General features: G+C 36.7%; 1 protein-coding gene across 2 annotated transcripts in view; it reads left to right on the forward strand.

The window, feature by feature from the left end:
• Positions 1 to 20228, forward strand: part of ZNF106 (zinc finger protein 106) — a 61718-nt gene that overhangs the window by 4571 nt on the left and 36919 nt on the right. Inside the window, exons 2-3 of one of the 2 annotated variants that reach the window (XM_059913517.1) lie at positions 10806 to 10891; positions 14756 to 14817. In XM_059913517.1, coding sequence (XP_059769500.1) covers positions 10808 to 10891; positions 14756 to 14817 — 146 coding nt within the window. In that variant the 5' untranslated portion in view covers positions 10806 to 10807. The remainder of the gene's footprint in view (positions 1 to 10805; positions 10892 to 14755; positions 14818 to 20228) is intronic. The other variant, XM_059913518.1, reaches the window with a different exon arrangement.

Raw genomic sequence — 20228 nt, forward strand, 5'->3', positions numbered from 1 at the left:
GTCATAGTTGTGATAAGTGGTATAAAGAAGGTACTGGATTTTAGGGGAGTAGTGTATAGTGAGGAAATACCTAGCCTGGGAGATCAGGGAGTGCTTCCTCAGGCAACTGACATTTGGACTGAGATTTGAAGGATGAGTAGTTAACTAGATGGAAAGGAGTAAGAGCATTCCAAAGAGAGGGACCAGCATAAGAAAAAGCCCTGTGGGAGGAGCATGTTAGGTGGGAAAAACTGAAAATACCATTTTGTCTGGTGCACAGAGATCAAGGGGGAAAGTAGCTCAAACCTATGTAGTACACATAAGCAAGGATCATATCAGTGGGCCTTGTAAGACTTGTTAAATATTTTGGTTTATGTCTTAAATAATTGGATGCCATTGAAGGGCCTTTAAAAGTGAGGGACTGGGCTTCCCTGGTGGCACAGTGGTTGAGAATCTGCCTGCCAATGCAGGGGACATGGGTTCGAGCCCTGGTCTGGGAAGATCCCACATGCCGCGGAGAAACTAGGCCCGTAAGCCACAACTACTGAGCCTGCACGTCTGGAGCCTAAACTCCGCAACAAGAGAGGCCGCAATAGTGAGAGGCCCGCGCACTGCGATGAAGAGTGGCCCCCGCTTGCCGCAACTAGAGAAAGCCCTTGCACAGAAACGAAGACCCAACACAGCCAAAAATAAATAAATAAATAAATAAATAAAGCCAGAAGACCTCTAAAAAAAAAAGTGAGGGACTGAGGCATGAAAACATAAGTGTGTGTGAGAAAGGCATTTTCTTTGTACGGTTGAGGGACTCATAAATCGCATGTTTAGATGGAGGTGAAATTGAAGTAGACTGGAATGCTGAGCCACCTCATGAAAGACAACTGCCATTCAAGAGTCAGTCAAACCCCAGCATACTTCATCACTAAGCCTAGGACCTCTTATTCCATCACAGGATTGAGGAGTATGTCTTCTTTGATCAGCCCCACCTGCTTGACCATTGCCTGGAGTTATTCAAACACAGTGAGGGCTCTTAAAAGTGCAAGCATGGGAATCCAGTTCTGGTCATGACTAAGCTCCTCCTGCAGATAACAACTATTAAATCTGTGCAGAAATACATAAAACAACTAAAATCACTGGAGAGTTACCAAAAGCAAACAGATTCTGGAAGGTAATTGACACTTGGGGAACATAACTACAAGGAGTGATTTCTCATTTTCATGGCCCCAATTTGTGCCAGGTAGGATGGTTAAAATTCTGATAGTAAACTGCTAGTCTTTGTGATCTAAAGAACCAAAAATAAGGCTCAAGACAGTCACAGGTGTTGGACAGTAAGAGGAGAATCCTGGAAAACAGAAACATCAAATTCTGTGAATAAACTCTACCCAAATCTTGGCACACTGTTGAGAACTATGCATGCGTGGAGCAGACTCCAAGAAGCCCAGCTCAAGATAAAAGAACTGAATCAAGATCTCATCTACCTGAGGAACAGAGTTTTCAGTTTGAGTCAACCAATTTATATACTTACTAGAACAAAAATAAATAAAAATGAAAATCAACACTCTTCAGGGGAATATAAAGGAATCCAGAGTCTCCACAAATAACAGTTATGTTTGTTATTTAATTTAACAATTAAATATTTACAGTAGTCAGGATATATTCCAAAATTACTCATGTATAGAGAATCAGGAAAATGTAACCTATTCTCAAGTTAAAAGACAATCTACAGAGACGGACCCTAAAGTACCCAAATGTTGGGATTAGCAGGAAAAAATTTTAAACTTTTATAACTATGTATTAGTAAAGGAAAGGAAAATGATGCAAAGGAAATGTGCTCATAAAGAATGAGTATGAGATTAAGAAAAGACCAAATAGAGATTCTAGGACTGAAAAATATAATTTTGGAAATAAACTAGGTGGGCTAAGCAGCAGAATGGAGATGACTGAGGAAAGAATCCGTGAAATTGAAGGTCAATAGAAGTTCAATGCGAGGAACAGAAAAAGAGTAGGGGGAAAAAAGGGCCTGAGAACAATATCAAAAAATCCATCACACATAATTGGAATCCCAGAATAGGAGGAGAAAAAATGGGGAAGAAAAAAAGAATACTTGAAAATATAATGGCTGAAAATTTCCCAAATTTAGTGAAAGGCATAGATTGACATATTCAATAAGTTCAGCAAAACCAAGAAAAGTAAAGACAAGAAAACCTCTAGTTTATAAATGAAGAAAACCGTGACTGGATTTTTCATAGTCAAACTGCTGAAAGCCAAAAATAAAAGGAAAAATCTAGAAAGTGGCCCAAAAAAACCCAATATGTTATATACAGGGGAGTAATCATGGAGGCCAGAGTGAATAGAGAATATTTAAAATGCTGAAAGAAAAATCTGAGAACCCAGAATTCAGTAGAATAGCCTTCAAGAATGAAAGCAAAATAAAAATATCATCACATAAAACCAAGAGAATTTGTTTTTAGCAGATCTGCATTACAAGAAATGCTAAAGGAAGTTCTTCAGGCTGAAGGGAAATGAAACCAGATGGAAACTTGAATCTTTGTTAAGGGAATGAAGAGCATCAGAAATGGTAAATATCTGGATAAATAGAAACTGGTTTTTTCTTTTAATTTCCTAATACTATCTATGATTGTTTAAAAAAATAAAAGCATCATCTTGTGGAGTTCATCATGTATTATAGATATAAAACATATACCATAGATCATGGAATGGGAAGTGGGGGTAAATGAACCTGTATTGTTGCCAGGTTTCTACATATTACGTGACGTGGCATGTTACTAACACTGAATACAGTGTGAAAATGATAAGGATGTATATTCTCTATCCTAGAGCAACCACTGTGGAAAAAAATGATGCAAAGAAGTATTGCCAAAAAGCTAGCAGAAAAATTGAAGTGAATAATGCAGAAGAAGACAGAAACAGAGGTACAGCCAAACAAAAAAATAGGAGATTAAAAATAATAAAATGGTAGACTTAATCCACCCATATCAGTAATTTCATTTACTTTAGCGGAATAAACGTTGATTCAGTGCATACAGACAGATTGACTAAAAGTAAATGCCAAAAGATATACCTTTCAAACAGCATAAGAAGGCTGGAGTGGCTATATTCATATTAGATAAAGTAGATTTCAATATAAAGTATATTGCCAGAATTAAGGTGGTTATTTCATAATAATAAGAGGGTCAGTTCATCAGGAAGACAGTCATAAATATGTATGTGCCTAATATCAGAGCTTCAAAATACATGAAGCAAAAATGGATACAATTAAAGGAAGAAAGAGACAACAATCAGTGATTTTAACAATTTTCTCACCAATTGATAGACAACAGGCAAAAAAATCAGTATAGATGATGATTTCCACCCAACAACTACAGAATATACTTTTTTCCCCAAAGGTACGTATAGGCCAGATGCTTGTCTGTAAATCAAGTCTTAATAAATTTAAAAGGGTTGAAATACTACAAAATATTTTCTTTGATCATAATGGGATTAAAGTAGAATCAAGATGTCAAACAGAACCCGGCAAATATTTGGAAATTCAGTGAAACTGATAAATCGATGAGTCAAGGAAGAAATTGTAAGAGAAATCAGTAAATATTTTGAACTGGATGATGAAAATACAATACCTAAATCTGTAGGATAACTGTCATAGCCAAGAGGAAACTAAGAAGACATGATGATTAAACGTATGTGGTATCCTTGTTGAAATTCTGGAAGAGAAAAAGAATACTAGGTGAAAAAAGAGGAAACAAAGTATGGACTTAAATTAATAATAATATATCAATATTGATTTATTAATTGTGACAAATTATACTAATATGAGATGTAAATAATACAGGAAAAGGGGTGGGCTATATGGATACTCTCCTACGGTTTTTTGCAACTTTTCTGTAAATCTAAAACTATTATAGCTTAAAAGCGCTAAAATATTTGTAGGACACAGCTAATGCAGTTCTTAGAGGGAAACTTATAACTTAAACACCTTCTTTAGAAAAGTAAGGTTTAAAGATAATGAATGAGCTAAATAAAGTTCTACCTTAAGAAGCTAGTAGATGAAGAGCAAGATAAACCCAAAGTAGATAGAAGGGAAGAGATAATAAAGACAACAGAAGAAATCAGTGAAGTAGAAAAAGACAACCAGTAGACAAAATTACAAAGCCAGGGTTCGTTCATTGAAAAAAATCAACAATATTGATGAACCACTTGATAGACTGATAATGAAAAACAGATAACACAGATTAGTAGTATCAGAAATGAAAGGGATCACTACAGATCCTGTAGGATAATAAGGGGATATTATAAACAACTTTATGCCAACAAGTTTGATACTATAAATGGACAGTTTCTTAAATGTCAATGTACTAAAAATGTCAATGTGCTAAAATCTGAATAAGCTTATATTAAAGAAATAGAATTAATGAAAAAAGGGTTTCACTGATGAATTTTATCAAGTATTTAAAGAAGAAATAACATCAGTCTTATATAAACTTTCAGAAAATAGACAAAAGGGAAACACTCATTTCACGAGGCCAAAACCTGATAAAGGTGTTACAGATTGAAGAGAAAATTACAGGGACTTCCCTGGTAGCTCAGTGGTTAAGAATCCACCTGCCAATGCAGGGGACACGGGTTTGAGCCCTGGTCCGGGAAGATCCCACATGCTTCAGAGCAGCTAAGCCCATGCGCCACAATTACTGAGCCTGTGCTCTAGAGCCCGTGAGCCACAACTACTGAAGCCCGTATGCCTAGAGCCCGTACTCTGCAACAAGAGAAGCCACCACAATGAGAAGCCCGTGCACCGCAACGAAGAGTGGCCCCCGCTCGCTGCAACTAGAGAAAGCCCACACATAGCAATGAAGACCCAACACAGCCAAAAAAAAATATATATATATAAAAAAAAAAAATTACAGAACAGTGTGTCTTATGAACATAGACCCAGAAAATTCTAGGCAAAATATTAACAAATCATAATACATCATGACTAAGTGACCAAAGATAGATGGCTAGGTATCTGATAAAGCAAGTACTGTAGAGTAAAATGGTAACCATAGAATCTAGGTGGTGGGTATATGCGTATATGGTAAACTGGGTGTGGGATATTCACTATAAAATTCTTTAAATATTTCTGTGTTTGAAATTTTCCAAAATACAATATAGGGAGAAAAATCAAGGGAATATTATGATCAGGTTTGCGTTTTAAAGAGATTATTTCTGCTGTAGTATAAGGAATTAGGAAAGTACAGGATTACCTGAAAGTAGTTTGAGAGGGGGTGCTGAGACCACTTAGGAGGATATTATACAGGTATTCTTTTTAGGCTGATAATTTCAAGGTGAGTTTGAGCCCTGGGAATTTTTTCAAGCTCTTGGAATACTGTACTTTTGAACAACAGCTAATTTTGTCTAAGCATATTTTTTACTGTATTGCTGGGATTTGGGATACATCATTGCCACATGTACAGTATGCATGTGAGCTTTTGACTTTTGACATTTACAAGGATATGAGATTTTTGCAAATTCCAAAATTTGCAAATACCACTACTTTAGTAGCACATAAATTCCTTCTTAAAATCTAATAAAATATATGGTGACCTTTTCAGAGACTTAATGATTTTTTAAATACAGGACAAAGGCATTTAGAAAGCTGTTAACATAAATTAAAACTGCTACAATAAATGCTTTACTGTAATACTGTGGTATGGTTACCCATGAACTTAAAAGATTCTATAAAAAGAAATAGTGAAAATGATTGTTATTATAGTCATACTTGTATAAAGTGGATGAAGATTATTGAATGTACTGTTAGCAATAAGATGCATGGAGAACAGCAAAGCTTTTTGAGAAGAATAGTGAGCAGTTAGTAAGGCTCACTCAGCTTGCATTGATTGTAATTCACGTCATAGAATTTTACATTACTATGTGGATCTTTGGGGTTGCTTGGAAATACATAAATGATATGTTGAATACAGGAATGCCAACTTTTTAAACTGTTAAATAAATGCAACAAGCTACCCAGTTAAACTTTTAAAACAGTGTTTGTATAAGCTATCTTTGGGCTTATGACTTACTCTGTTATATGATGATAACTTTTGCTAGTATTTTTATTACCTGGTTAGAGTTGGCGTTATCCCAGTTTCTTTCTCAGTTATTTTTCCCTCTAGGACATAATGCTTCCAAGTTCCAGAATTGAGTAAAGTATTGGAACCTGACCGTAGTTCTGATTCTGAGGTAAGGAATCAGATTGTGGTCTGCCCTGTCCATTTCCTTGCCTGGTGATGGGCAATATGAACAGCTTCATCTGTTGGATGCTTGACTTTTGATCCCTTTTCCTGAGTCACAGCCTTAACTTCCTGTCTTCGTTTTAGCCCTATGCTTACTAATAAAGAATAAAGAGTGGTGTGTGTGTGTGTGTGTGTGCGCGCGCACGTGTGTGTGTATACACATACATATATGATCCTGGTGAGTGTTATGTTAGGGCAGATAATATGAAAAGTAGGAATGCTAGTGAGTAAAATGCTTATGAACTTATGCTCCATCAGAGATACTGGATGGATGCAGGAAACCACCAATCACTTGCCTTAGGAAACAAGAGCCAGCCAGAATTTAGACCTAGTAAATAGGACAGGTACCCAGAATAAGCCTTTGAAAGTTTCGGTTATAGGTTCATATGCCCCAAAATACTTCTTGACCTCTGTTGTCAGCTTACTAAAACTCCTTCCTTAGCTAGGAGCCTTGAAACTTTCTGGGGAGTCCCACTCAGCAAAGTGAGGACTTTTCAGAAGTGCCAGTTGTATCTTTGTTCCATAACCTGGGCAACCTAGGGGTAGTGACAAAAACTTGTATCACTGAACACTGTGTCTCTGTTGCCCTGTCTTGCTCACCAGAAATCCATTAGTTTTTTGTCAGGATTAAGGTGGACCAGTTACCTGTGGAATTCAGAAAAGGGATACTAATCTGAGTACCACTTCCCCCACCCCAACAAACCAATAATTACGCTTTTTTTCTTCAGTGTTTTACAGTATATTATCATATAGAGTCTCAGTTGGCTTTAATTATGTCAGAGTTCAAATATCTTAAGTACTATGTGCTTATTGTAACCAGTGTTATAGGTATATGAAAAGACAGATCCCTTCCTCATGGTAAGGTCAGTGAGACCAGACATACCTACCATCAAACAGCCTTCAGAGCATGATGAAGTACAGAATGGGGTGTCTGGAGACTAATGCAATAGTTCTACTCTGCCCACACAACTGTATTTCTTTTTATTAGTAAGCTGTGTGGGTGATTCTGATGTACTGCTTAGATTTAGAACTTGTTCATTTATTGGGAACAGGAGTCAAGGCAGGAAACATTAGTGAGTATAGCAGTTGGGTGAAGGGAGAAGAATACATATAAGGTCATGCAGGTTTATCACACTGAAGAGTAAATAACAATTGTTTTTCCTCTTTTTAAAAAATTTTTTTGTTTTATTGAATTACAGTTGATTTACAATGTTATGTTAATTTCTACTGTACAGCATAAATAACAGTTTAAAAATTGAAATCTGTCAGGACTTGGTGACGAAATACGATAATCTGAAAGAAAAGAATCAGTAATATGGTTTTGCCTATGAGAATGATAATTGTATTAATAGGATGGTAATTAAGATATTGAGAAAAGGTACTTATTGTAGGATTTTTTAGACTTATGACTAAGAAATATCACAGATATTTCTCACAGTTATTTGCGGAAAATTTGAAAGATTTCATAATGGGTATATTTAAGTGATATGGGGGAATATGTAAGGTGGTTAAAGTGAGGACAGCAGTAGTTGAATTGTTTATTTACACTTACTTGACTTGTATAATGTAACCTCTCAAGCATTTTGAGGTTGCAAAGTTGGATGGTTTCTATTTCCTTGACTTCTAATCCTTGTTAAGACCTTTAAAGAAGGCTGTGAGCTAATTTCAGTATTTCAGAAAGCTTAATGGAAATTATATTTTTACCCAGTTTAAGGATGTACAAATTAAAGTTCTTTTGTCTTTAGCTGGAATCATATCAACTCAGTGTTTTTAAATACTAGGTCTTTCTTGATTAAATACTTTGCTAGCAGTTTACACTTTTTGATTTTTTATGAAAGTGAAAATTTTTACAGAAATGAAACTTAATATGTGCAGATTAGAAACATGGAGCTCGTGAAAAGAAAAAATAAATAAAAAGAGGGAGTCTTTGGTTAAAAGGTTGATAGAGAGTATTTTTATTATATGACTTTCTTTATCCATTTACTACGAGTTGATGGCTTTATTAAATAGAAACACAGTTGGTATTTTAGTGCTTAGTTTTCAATTGAGTAAATATATAAAAACCCCACAGCAACTGCTGTTGCTTGTGCCAGGAAGTCTCACTTTTTCATTGACTTCATTGCTTCCAAGTTTTTTGTTCCTGTTTTGCTTTAATGGGTAATAATTTGAAGCAGTATTAAAAACATTTCTGGATATATCATCTTTATCACTGATTTTGCAACTCTTAGAACAATGCTTGCTGAATGAAATAACAAAATACTGCTTGCAAATAGTAATTAAAGTTAATGTTAAGAGATAAGGGAATTAAAAGAATAATTGTGCTTTGACACTTAGCACCAGAGTGGTTTGTGTTAATTTTGAGATTTAGGATAGGTTAGTAATACTAGAAGCATAAATAATACTATACCTATCCATAAAGGTATATTTCGTTGTTTTATTAGCTAGTTAACATTCAGCTTTCTCAAATGGTCAAAATTTTACCCACAATCTTGTTTTGGTGCTTTGTAATTTGTTATTGAATAGAATTATTTCAGACATTTAGTAGTGGTATGGAGTGGGTTGCAATAGCAAGGAAACTGCTGAGTGACAGGAGAAGTAGAGAACCTTAGGCTTCTTTCTCATTGGTTTTTCCACCATGTTGTCTAAGGGTTAAAGATTAAATTAGGTCAGCTTATAACTTCATACCTCACAATTTTAAGTCCCATAAGGAACAAGCCCAGGCAAGGAAACAAATAAATCTATTAGAGTCTGGTGCTGTGTGTGTGGAGGAAAAATAATTTTGCCTGGGGAGTGGAATTAAATTTTCAGGTAGGGCATCCTTGCAGGGATGCAGGAGGAAAGTATGGTAGTGCTAGAGGATTGTAGAATAGAGACCCTTCTGGTCTTAACCCAAACCTCAGTATTTATCCAGTTATCTCTGTCTTACATTTAATAACCTAAGATAGTTCTATTTGGAACAATTCAACAAATAATTATGGAGTGCCTACAATATGCCAGACACTGTTCTCAGTGCTAGACCTGTACTAGTGAACAAAATATACAGAGTCTCTGTTCTTGTGAAGCTTAATTTTTAATTGGGGAAACAAAGAATAACAAATATATACTGTGTTAGGTAGTAAAGGATGCTTGTTTCAGATATTTCTTGCTGCTTAACAAGCTATCCCAGTATTTACTGGCTTAAAACAGCTATTTTGTTTCTTACAATTCTGTGGGTTGAAAAAGGCTCATTTGCATGGTTCTTTAACTGGTCCCACTTGGGATCCCTCATTGGCAGCTGGGCCTGGAGTGCCCAACATGGCTGTCAGATGGTGCTGGCTGTTTGGGTGCTCAGCTGGGGCCTCAGTTTTTTTCCCCTTGGCCTCTCCATGTGGCTGGGTTCTAAGAGGGAGTGTTCCAAGTGTGCAAAGGCAGAAGCTGCAAAGTTTTTAAGGCCCGGCTTCAGAAATTGCATTGTCACTTCCATTGCATTTTATTGGTCAAAACAGCTCACAGGGAGGGAAAATAGACTCTATACCTTTTGATGGGTGGTGGTGACAACGTCACACTGCAAAAGAGCACGTGGGGTGGGAGATAATGTGGCCATCTATGGAAACAATCTACCATAGTACTATTAAAAAGTAAAAAATTAAGCAGGTTATAAGGGGGATAGAAGAAATGGAGGGCAGGAAGTACAGTATTCTATAGGAGGTCAGGGAAGGCCCTCCTGATGAGGCAGCATGAGAGAGTGAGCCATGGAAACCATAAATACATTTTTTTTTTTGTCTGAAGGATTTATTTAAATATTTTAAATGTCAGCATAACACAGAGAAAAGGCTCTTAAACCAGAAATAAGAGATGTGGGGTCAACTCTGCTGTGCCATAGGTACATCCTAAGGAAGAATATTCCAGGCAGAGAGAAAAGGAAATATAGAAACCCTAAGGTGGGAGAATCCCTGGTGTGATCAAGGAATAGCAAGGAGGACAGAGTAACTTGAATGGAGCAATACAGGGAGAGTGATAGGGCATGGAGTCAGAGAATGAGAGAGAAACAGATTTTGTAGCCCGTGGCAAAGGACTTTGGATTTTCTATGAGTGAGATGGGATTCTTTTGGAAGATTCTGAGCAGAGGAGTTAAATGATCTGACTTAAATTTTAAAAGAATCCTGTTCTGAGACTCTTTGGTTGCTAATTTGAGAATAGACCATGAGAGGACAGACAAGAGTGGAAATAGGGAGTCAGGTCAGTAGGCTGGTGCCATGTGAGATGGTAGATATGCTAAGGAGTGAGGGGTGGTTGGATTTCGGATGTACTTCAAGGTGGGACTGGCAGGATTTGCTGATGAGGGTGGATATGGGGTGAGAAAGAGGGATCAAGGATGACTCCCAAAGTTTTTGCCCTAGGTACCTGGAAAATTGGAATTTTCCTTTACCAAGATGGGAAGACTGGGGGAGCAGGGTGGAGGTGAGGGAGTTGCAGGATTTGTATTTTGGGCTATGTTAAGATGAATCTAAAAAGACATCTGGGAAGAAAAGGTTACTAAATGTTACTTCCTCATTGCAGGTATGACGTTGAGTGCTTCAGATCTGGTCACTATGGCACGAGAACGAAAATGCATATTGTGCCACATTGTGTACAGCTCAAAAAAGGTAATAATAGAAGAGGGAGAATCTGAGGCTTTTATGACTGATCATTTTTTCAGAGACGACATATGGAATTTATAGATGGGTAAAAGCTTTTAACATCTTACTTATACTTCTTTCCTAAACCTTAGTCTTATTTCACTGGTTTTTTTCTCATTACTGCCTCATAAAACCAGTAACTATATTATTAAACCTCTACCTGGAATTTGAGGATACTCAAACAGTATGATAAACAGAAATTCAGTTAGTAACCAGTTATAGAGAAAAGACATTAAAATTCAGGTTGAGATTGTAACAACTTTCTGATTAGCTAAGGTAACAACATTGATACGTAGCGGAGTTCTCTTTCTGCATATGCTTCTGAAAAGTGCAGCACAGCAGCAATGGTACTAACTATATCCTTAGACGCCCACAAGGTGGGGATGTTGCTCAAAGAAAAACATGTTTTTAAGAACTAAAAGAATTTACCTTTGCTTTATGGAAATTGGCTGCAGTTTGTTTCACATTTTGCTTTTTTTTTTTTTTCCCCCTTTATTCTTGCTTTCCAAGAGTGCTGCTAGCTTAAATACTGAGGAATTTTTTCTCTGTGTTTTTAAGATGTTCTTGATTGTCATTGGAAGTTCAGAGAACTGGGAAGATTATCATGAATGAGATTAGCCAGCAAAGTCTGAGTAAACCTTGAAAGATGTTTGGGAGTAAAATGGCTTAAAAGAAATGGAGAAGAGAGATTTTAGGTGGGAGAAAAATGCATACAAAGGTATAGCGGTAGAATGGAGTATAACAGTTCTAGGAGTCGGTAAAAAGGCTTACCTGATTAAAACAGTTTCATCTTGGGAGTAGTGGGACCACAATTTAATTTGTAATTTAAGTGAAGATAGTTAATAAACAGTGTTGAGTGCTAGACTGAGGGGTTTGATTGTGATCCATCTAGTAGGCTGGGGTGAAGAATTTTTTTTTTTCCTATTTAGGATTTCTGTTAGTGATGGAAAAATCAGCTGAGATTTTTTAATTATGTTTAGTAATATACTTGCTGCCTTTTACAAAAGTAAAAGAACTGTTCTTCCAATTTTAAAAATTTAGACCAGGGTTTACTCAAATTTTCAATAAATAAAAATTCCTTATGGCTACTTTCAGATTAGAGGGAGATGGGAAATTGAGAAGGTATGAGATGGGTACGCAGAGGTGTGGTGTCAGATTTTCGTGGAGTAGCAGGCCTATCTTGTTATATCTCATAATTTTGCTACTTTAAGTCTTTTTGGCATTTCTTCTCCTCTGGATTAAAACATGTTTCTTCTCTTCATACTTTTCCATGGGTCACAACAAAGTTAAATAAGGGCTGGGGTTATTTACTCCTGCCTTAGGGACAGCCAACTATAGGTTTTTAAGCAAGGGAATGGCGTGATTTAAGTGTTAAGATATGGGGTAAGAAATTAACGGAATGGGTTAACTGAAAGGGATAAACTCAGATACTTATTTTTAAATAGACTATGAACAGCTTATGTTGATGTGCTTTCCTCTAGTTTCCCAAACTAGTATTACCTTGGTTTCTCCAAATACACTGTGAAGGAGAAAAGAATCTAGGGTGACTGTGTATTACATCCCTGAGTATCCTGATGCTTATTAACTTATGAAAATCTGAGAAGTCCTGGAATTAAAAAATACTAAAATTTGTTTCTGTTACTCAGTGTTTTCCAAATTTGTTCAACCCCAAATCCTTTTTTTCTCCCTTCTTCCCCCTCCTTTTAACAACATAACACTGATGTAAGGAACTAAATAGAAGGTTGGTAACTCTGCAGGTATGCATTTGGAGCTGTGCCTGTGGATCTTTCTCAGTTATTTTGAAAACTCAGTTGTCTCATTATTTGCATTCATTCCATACAGCAGGATGGAAGAGGATTTCACATTGTAAATTTAGAAACAGATTATTGAAGTATTTTAAACAATTGAAAGTCACATTAAGGGAATTCCCTCGCGGTCCAGTGGTTAGGACTCTGTGCTTCCCCTGCAGGGGGCACGACTTCGATCTCTGATCAGGGAACTAAGATCCCGCAAGCCATGTGGAAAAAAAAAAAAAAAATCACATTAAAACTAGTTTTGAATGATAACATTTTTTATAACTGAAATAGAATACAGAATTGGTTTTTACATCAGAGAGAGTAACCTATTTCAATGAATACTCTTTTGGTTAGGAATAGTTTCATTGCAAGAAACAGACCCACTTAAATTTAGCTCAAGAAAAGGAGATTTGGCATATGTTAAATCTAATCCAAGGAAAAACTGAGCAACGGGAAACAAAAACTGAACAACAGGAAGCATAGAGATTTGAGCAGGTGTTGTATATTGTTCATGGATTTTTTCATTCTGTATCCTGTCACTAACTCGACTTAGTTTTCCGCTCTATAAATGTTCATTCTGGTTAATGGCCAATCAGTTGTAGCTAGAAGGGGTCACATGTAAAACTCTCCCTTCCGGATGAAGCATTTGTAGAGATAGGAAGGAAATGATGGTCATCTTCAGTAAAATTGCCGTTTAAAGGAAGTGTTTTGAATCATAACACTGTGTATCACACTGTGTGTGGATAACTTAAAGAAGAGGTTGTTGTACTCTTTTTGACAAATGAATTGTATATAATAAAAAAATCTCAATGCACTAGATGCTTGCAACGTGACATGGTGTTTGAAATGTTGACTTTGGTGTTGGATCTGCCAGAGTTTGAGTCCTAGTTTCACCACGTGATACTCTGTGACTCTGAAAGGGCAAGACTAAATATTTTCACACTTATCCCTTCAATGCCTAGCTCTGTACTTGGCACCTAAGAAGCACTTGATAAGTATTTGGTGAATAAACAAATTAGCTTCTCTGCATCCTTGTGTCCTGATGATGTTAATAATCCTCCCTTAGCAGTGTTTTATGGTTCAAGTGAGAAAATGTTTGAGGCATTTAGCACAGGGCACAGTTAATAGTAATACTCAACAATTGTAGTAACCCTTTTATCATATTGGTAAACAGCCATTCTCTATTATGGCATACTGGCTATATATACTTTGTATGACAGAGAGACAGACATTTGCAACTTTGAGTTTTTTGAGGTGTGTGTGCGTGTGTGTCACGCTCGCACTTATAAGTGGAAGCTCTTTCCACAGATTTTATTTCCTTCCCACCAAGGGTGGGAGGGAGGGAGGGGAGAATCTAGTATATTTTCAAACTTTTCATTGGAACCAAACAAATCAATTGGTGTGGGGAAGGGAGTGGGCAGTGAAGGTGAAGCCGTGATTGAACTGCCGTGTTCAAGGCATTTTTTGACCTACTATAGGAAAATTCTGTTATATCTGTAACTTCTCTCTAGAATTGATGTATCCATCTGTTCATTCAATAAATATTAGTAACTGTATGTCAGGCCCTGGCCAAGACATGGGTAAGAGTTGTAACTAACTGTTGAGAAACTCTCAGTTGAGTGGGGAAAGAGAGTATGGTGAAAAGTAGCCAAGTAGTTGAGAAGTTATGTGATTTCAGGCAGTTTTTTTTTTTAATAAACTTAAGTAAATTCCTTATATTGGGATAGAATTTAACATATTTGTTTATTATTTAGTCTTTTGCCTCCTAAATACAATATACTTTCAAAACTTTTTGAAAAGCCACTTAAATAGGTCTTTTTAAACTATTGCTTTATTTAGAAATGAAATATGTCAAAAAACAAGCTAAAGAGTTACTTAATAAGGAACTGATTCCAATATTGAATTGAGAATGGTAACTGCAAACACTACTTTGATACAAGGAGCTTGAGCCCCAATTGTTGATTGAACAGGACAGAGGAATTTTTTTCCCCAAAGCAATCCCCCTTAGTTTAACCTGCTTTCTTTAATTTTGAAGGAGATGGACGAACACATGCGGAGCATGTTGCATCACAGGGAACTTGAGAACCTGAAGGGCAGGTATGGGACGGCTGTCTTCCGTAAACTTCTGGTTGTGGGGGGATCTGAGGGCTGATGGTGCTTGTCAGCTTATTTTATAGTAATCCTTCATAAATGAATGTTGTCTTACGGCATAGAACTATCTTTTGGAATTAATAATAAGTACAATAGATTTTTTTTTGCCTTCAAAAGGGATAAATCTTTGTGCATCTCAAATGTGTAGAATTCACAGCAGCTCTAGCAAATAGATTACAACAAAGGTGGGTGGGGATGAGCTAGTTCTCTCATTAGTAAGCTTTCTTATTCCTACACAGCAGCCTTGCCACTAGAACATTTCATATTATTGCCTCAGCAGTGTTCAAATTATTGCAGGCCATAAACCTTCACTGTTGCTGGAATAGTCTGAAAAGTCCAAAGTCTCCTAAATAGCACTGAATCTCATTAGTGTAAATAAAATAGATGTATAAATGTTGAGTATCTAAGAATGCTATTTTGTGAATTGAAGCTTGAGATGTTTAAGGAAAGAAAATCTAACAAATAAGTACCTTTAAGACATTAAATGTAGCATGTATGTATATCCCGTGTCTTTTTTTCCAACTAAGTTTCCTCTTTTGATGTTTTGGACATGTGTGAATTTGAAGTTTGGATACAGTATGGAACAGAGAAACTTTGGGAAACAGAAACATGAATTATACCTTAGTCCATGAATAATGGTTACAGTAAGTCCCCTACATATGAACCTTCAAGTTGTGAACTTTCACAGATGGGAATGTGTGTTCCCATGTCCAATTACTTAAGTTAGTTCATGTGTCTAGCATACATTGTCATGTGCGTGCATCCTCTGCAAGTGGTTGTGCTTTTGTGTGCGTTACTGTAAAGTACTATAGAGAGTACAGTAGTACAGTATTTTTATTTTAAGTCCAGGATGTCCAGAAGCAAGCTTAAAAGCAGCAGTGAGGTAGCTGGTACTGCTAAGAAGCGCCAAGCGATAAAGACGGAAACAAAGTGAAAATAATTGAGAGAGTGGAGCAAGTCGAAAAGATGGTAGATGTCGCTTGTTCTTATAACATGAATTGTTCAACCATCAGCACGATTCTAAAGAAGAAGGACAAGATCATGGAACAGCGAAATCTGCTGGGCCAATGATGTCGACAATAATACTGAAGAAGCGTGGAAAAGTGATGGAGGAGATGGAGAAGCTTCTCAATGTGCAGATGTAGGATCAGCATCAGCGTTGAGTCCCGCTCAGCTTAATGTTGATTCAAGAGAAAGCTAAAAGCCTTTATGAAGACTTGAAGAAGAAACGCGGCAAAGAATCAGAGGGCGTGTCTTTTAATGCTAACCATGGCTGGTTTCATCGGTTCAAGGCTAGAGCCAACCTTCACAATGTAAAAGTAAGTGGTGAGGCAGCGAGTGCAGATACAGTAGCTGCCCGGGAATTTCCTGAAATGCTTCGAGAAATTATTGATGAAGGCACGTATTTACCCAAGTAGGTTTTTAATGTGGTTGAGACAGGACTGTACTGGAAGAAGATGCCAGACCAAAGTTGCGTCAGTAAGGAGGAAAAGTTGATGCCAGGCTATAAAGCAGCAAAGCATAGGCTAACTCTGTTGTTTGGTGGCAATGCTTCTGGTGATATGAAGCTGAAGCCTCTCTTAGTTTATCATTCAGAGAACCCAAGAGCCCTTGAAAACATAGCGAAGCCTGGATTACACAGGCCATTTTCCAGGACTGGTTTTTCTGCCACTTTATCCCAGAGGTAGAGACATATTGCTTGGAGAAGGACGTCCCATTCAACATTCTTTTGCTGCTTGACAATGCTCCAGGCCACCCCCATTCATGGACAACTTTCATCCCAAAGTCAAAGTAGTGCATCTGCCACTGAATATATGTCGCTCATCCAACCTGTGGACCAGGGAGTTGTAGCAACTTTCAAGAAATATTATTTATGTCACACTTTTCGTCAGGCGGTAAAGGTGAGTGACGAATCAGGAGCAACCTTGTGACAATTTTGGAAGGACTATAACATCTACAAGGCCATAAAAAACACTGACTTTGCTTGGCATGAGGTTACAGCTGTCACCATGAATGGGGTTTGGAAGAACCTTTGCCTGCAGTTTGTTCACGATTTTCGTAGATTTGAGAAGGTGGATGAGGAGTTCAAAGAGGTCTTCAGCAACTTAGTGACCCTCAGCAAGAAGCTGGAGCTTGATCTGCAAGAGGACAACTTCGTTGAACTCTTCGCTGTGCAACACGAAGAGCTTACTAGTGAAGACCTGGTGGAAGTGGAGGCCCAGAGAAAGGATGAAGAGAGACAAGAGGAAGAAGTAACTGAAGAACCGAAGAGATTCATGACGCAGGAAATGGCAAGGGGATTTTCTTTATTGGAGGAGGCACTGTTAGTTTTTAAGGCACAGGACCTTAACATAGAATGGTACACGATGGCTGCAGCGGCTGTTCAGAATGCAATCCAGTGCTACCGTGTTATCTATGACAAGAAAAAAAGAGCTACTAGTCAGACATCACTGGATCGTTTTTTCAATAGGGTAGATAGAATTGAATCCAGCAAGGAACCAGCACCTGTGCCGTCAACGTCAGGTGTGACGATCAAATAATTAAGGTAATCCACATATAGGGAATCAAAGGTTGACTGTATTTCATAGTTTCCAATGATAATGAGTTAAAGATCATATATATTCAAGGTATTATAAGGGCTCTCCACATTAAATCTAAGTGAACGCAAGTTGCAGCTTGCCCTCCATCTCCTATTGCTGACTATCCTTCAGCTCTACCATCTCCCACCTCCTCTCCCTCCTCTGCTGAATAACTCTTCTTGCCTGTTCACTTGATGCCAGCCCCTGTATGCCGGCTGGTGTACTGTACTACTGTACTTTTCAAGGTACTATACTGTAAGGTTAAAAATGTTTTATTTTTGTGTTTTTTATGTATTATTATCTGTGAAAAGTATTATAAACCTATTACAGTACAGTACTATATAGCTGATTGTATTAGTTGGGTATCTAGGCTAACTTTGTTGGACTTACGAACAAATTGGACTCTCTCGGAACGGAACTCGTTCGTATGTAGGGGACTTACTGTGCAAGCTTTGATCAAGATGCCAACCTAAGTCATTTGTAGTTATTTGTGTTTTAAGTAATATAGTTTTAGGTTGTGTGGGCAAATTAATATGTTATTAAACTTTCAGCATCTGTTTAGCATATTAGTGGAATTTTCCATGGTCTCAGTCCTTTACTGTGTGAAGGTTAGGTCTTAGCAGCAGTATAAAAGAGGCGTTCACTCGGATTTAATGTGGAGAGCCCTTATAATACCTTGAGTATATATGATCTTTAACTCATTATCATTGGAACCTATGAAATACAGCCAACCTTTGATTCCCTATATGTGGATTACCTTAATTATTTGATCCCATTTCCAACATACTTCTTTCTGGATTTCACCTTTTTCTGGGCTTCTTAGTGACCTGTACTGTATTATAAAATCAAACAAAACAAATGAGGTTAGTAAATCTAGTCATTAGGAGAGAAGCTCATTTTGTTCTAAGACTAATGCCTTATTTTATTCAAAGATCACTCATTAGCTAATTAAAACATTAAAAAAACAAATTTTGATAACTTAAGATTCATGTTCATAGTCAATACAGAATCATAAAAAGTAAAAACGTAGAGGTCCTTTCACTCCCTCCCCTGCTTCCTACTCCCCTCTTAGAGGAAAGTCAACAGTTTAGTGTATATCCTATCCAAACCTCTTTTCTGTGTGTGTACATAGATTTATATTTATATATACAGACATTTTGTTTTGTCTTACTACCATAACTGAACCACATGCCATATATGTATTGTTCTGTAATTTGTTTCTCCTTTCCTCCCACTCATCAACTTAATTGTGCCATGGAGATTTTGTCTACAGTTTTTAGTTATTTGGAGCATAATCAGATAGTTAAGGAATAAGCATCGGAAGCCTCTGAACTGACAATATTAATGTCACTGTTAACACCCAAACTTATTTTATTTAGAGGAGAGCACCTTGGTACTTAATTTACTCATATTTTAGATATAGTGCTATCAGGTTTGGTATGGTTTCCTGGCCAGTACAGATTATAAGGGAGAAGGCAAGCAGGTAGCAAGGAAAAACAGCTGGCAAAACTATAAAAAACAACACAATCTTAAAAATCATTTACTGACTTGAAACATTTATTGCCATGACAAACAGTCATCACTAGTTTGTACCAAAGGGACAAATAGTTATCAGTCATTATCTTTTTTCTTCCTATCCTCAGTTTGTGATTATTTCCTCTGGATTCCATGTTTTATTACTGGCTTTCTGATATTAAGTATCACTATAATTTTTGGTTGTGATCTGGTTAAGAAATGTAAGCATTTTTTTAGGTTTTGAATGCAAGCTTGATTGAGAAGTGAGTAACTTATTTAGTTCATGATTGTAGACATCTGGAGCATTTCCCTATTTCTTCCTAATGTACTTGTTCAGATGTATGGCCTGTAAGTAGTTTCTACAGATAGATGCCATTAAAAGGCCACAAACCTTAATTTATCAGCCAGCTGTTGTGGTATAGTTAGAGCAAGCTTAATAAAGAGGAGCTTATGGATAGAATATCTGAAGGCTTTGCCTTTCACACATGAGAGGAAATTGTGTGGTAACAGGATGAAGCTAATTTGGGCCCTCTGTTAAAACGCTCTGAGGAAAATTATTGCCTTTATTAGTCAGGAAGTAAACCGGTACTTTTTTCCCAACAATTACTTTATATATTTATACAAAGTAGTATTTTAACTGGTTATTGATAAAAAATTGGAAAATAGCATCATTCAAATATTATTTAATTTGCTATTAGCTTTAAAGAACATGTGGTTTCCCAAACACCCTATTTGGGAGCCTGAATGCATATTGTAATATGCTTGACTCCAGACACAGACACATTTGAATTTTCACAAGATGTGGTTGACCTATCCTGCTCTTTCCCAGTATAAATGTAGATTCTCTCTTTTCTCTTTTTGAAGTTTCTTGTAAAGCTTATCTTTAAAAAACAAACAAACAAACAAACTAGATTTCATTTATAAGAAAAATGTTAAGGATTTCTGTGTTTTGATAAATCTGTGTTTTTAGTGTTAACTTTTATGTTGCACTTATTGCTAGACCATTCTGGGTAGGATCTCGAGGTATTTTTCTATGAAGTAACTTCGGAATTATGGTTAATACTCTTTCTTGCAATGAAAGCAAAAATGTTTTAAAAATCTGTGTTTGAGTGTTTGATACATGTCCAACATATACTTGTGCTTTGGAAATTGCAAAATATGTGGGTTTATGATTATGGATATTTATTTTTAACAGAGTTAGTTACTGTCTACTTTATACTACATTCCTTAATATTTTAAAAAGTCAGTGTGGTTTTCCAATTA

Source organism: Balaenoptera ricei, chromosome 2 (genome assembly GCF_028023285.1).
Source record: "Balaenoptera ricei isolate mBalRic1 chromosome 2, mBalRic1.hap2, whole genome shotgun sequence".
In the NCBI taxonomy this organism is placed as follows: domain Eukaryota; kingdom Metazoa; phylum Chordata; class Mammalia; order Artiodactyla; family Balaenopteridae; genus Balaenoptera; species Balaenoptera ricei.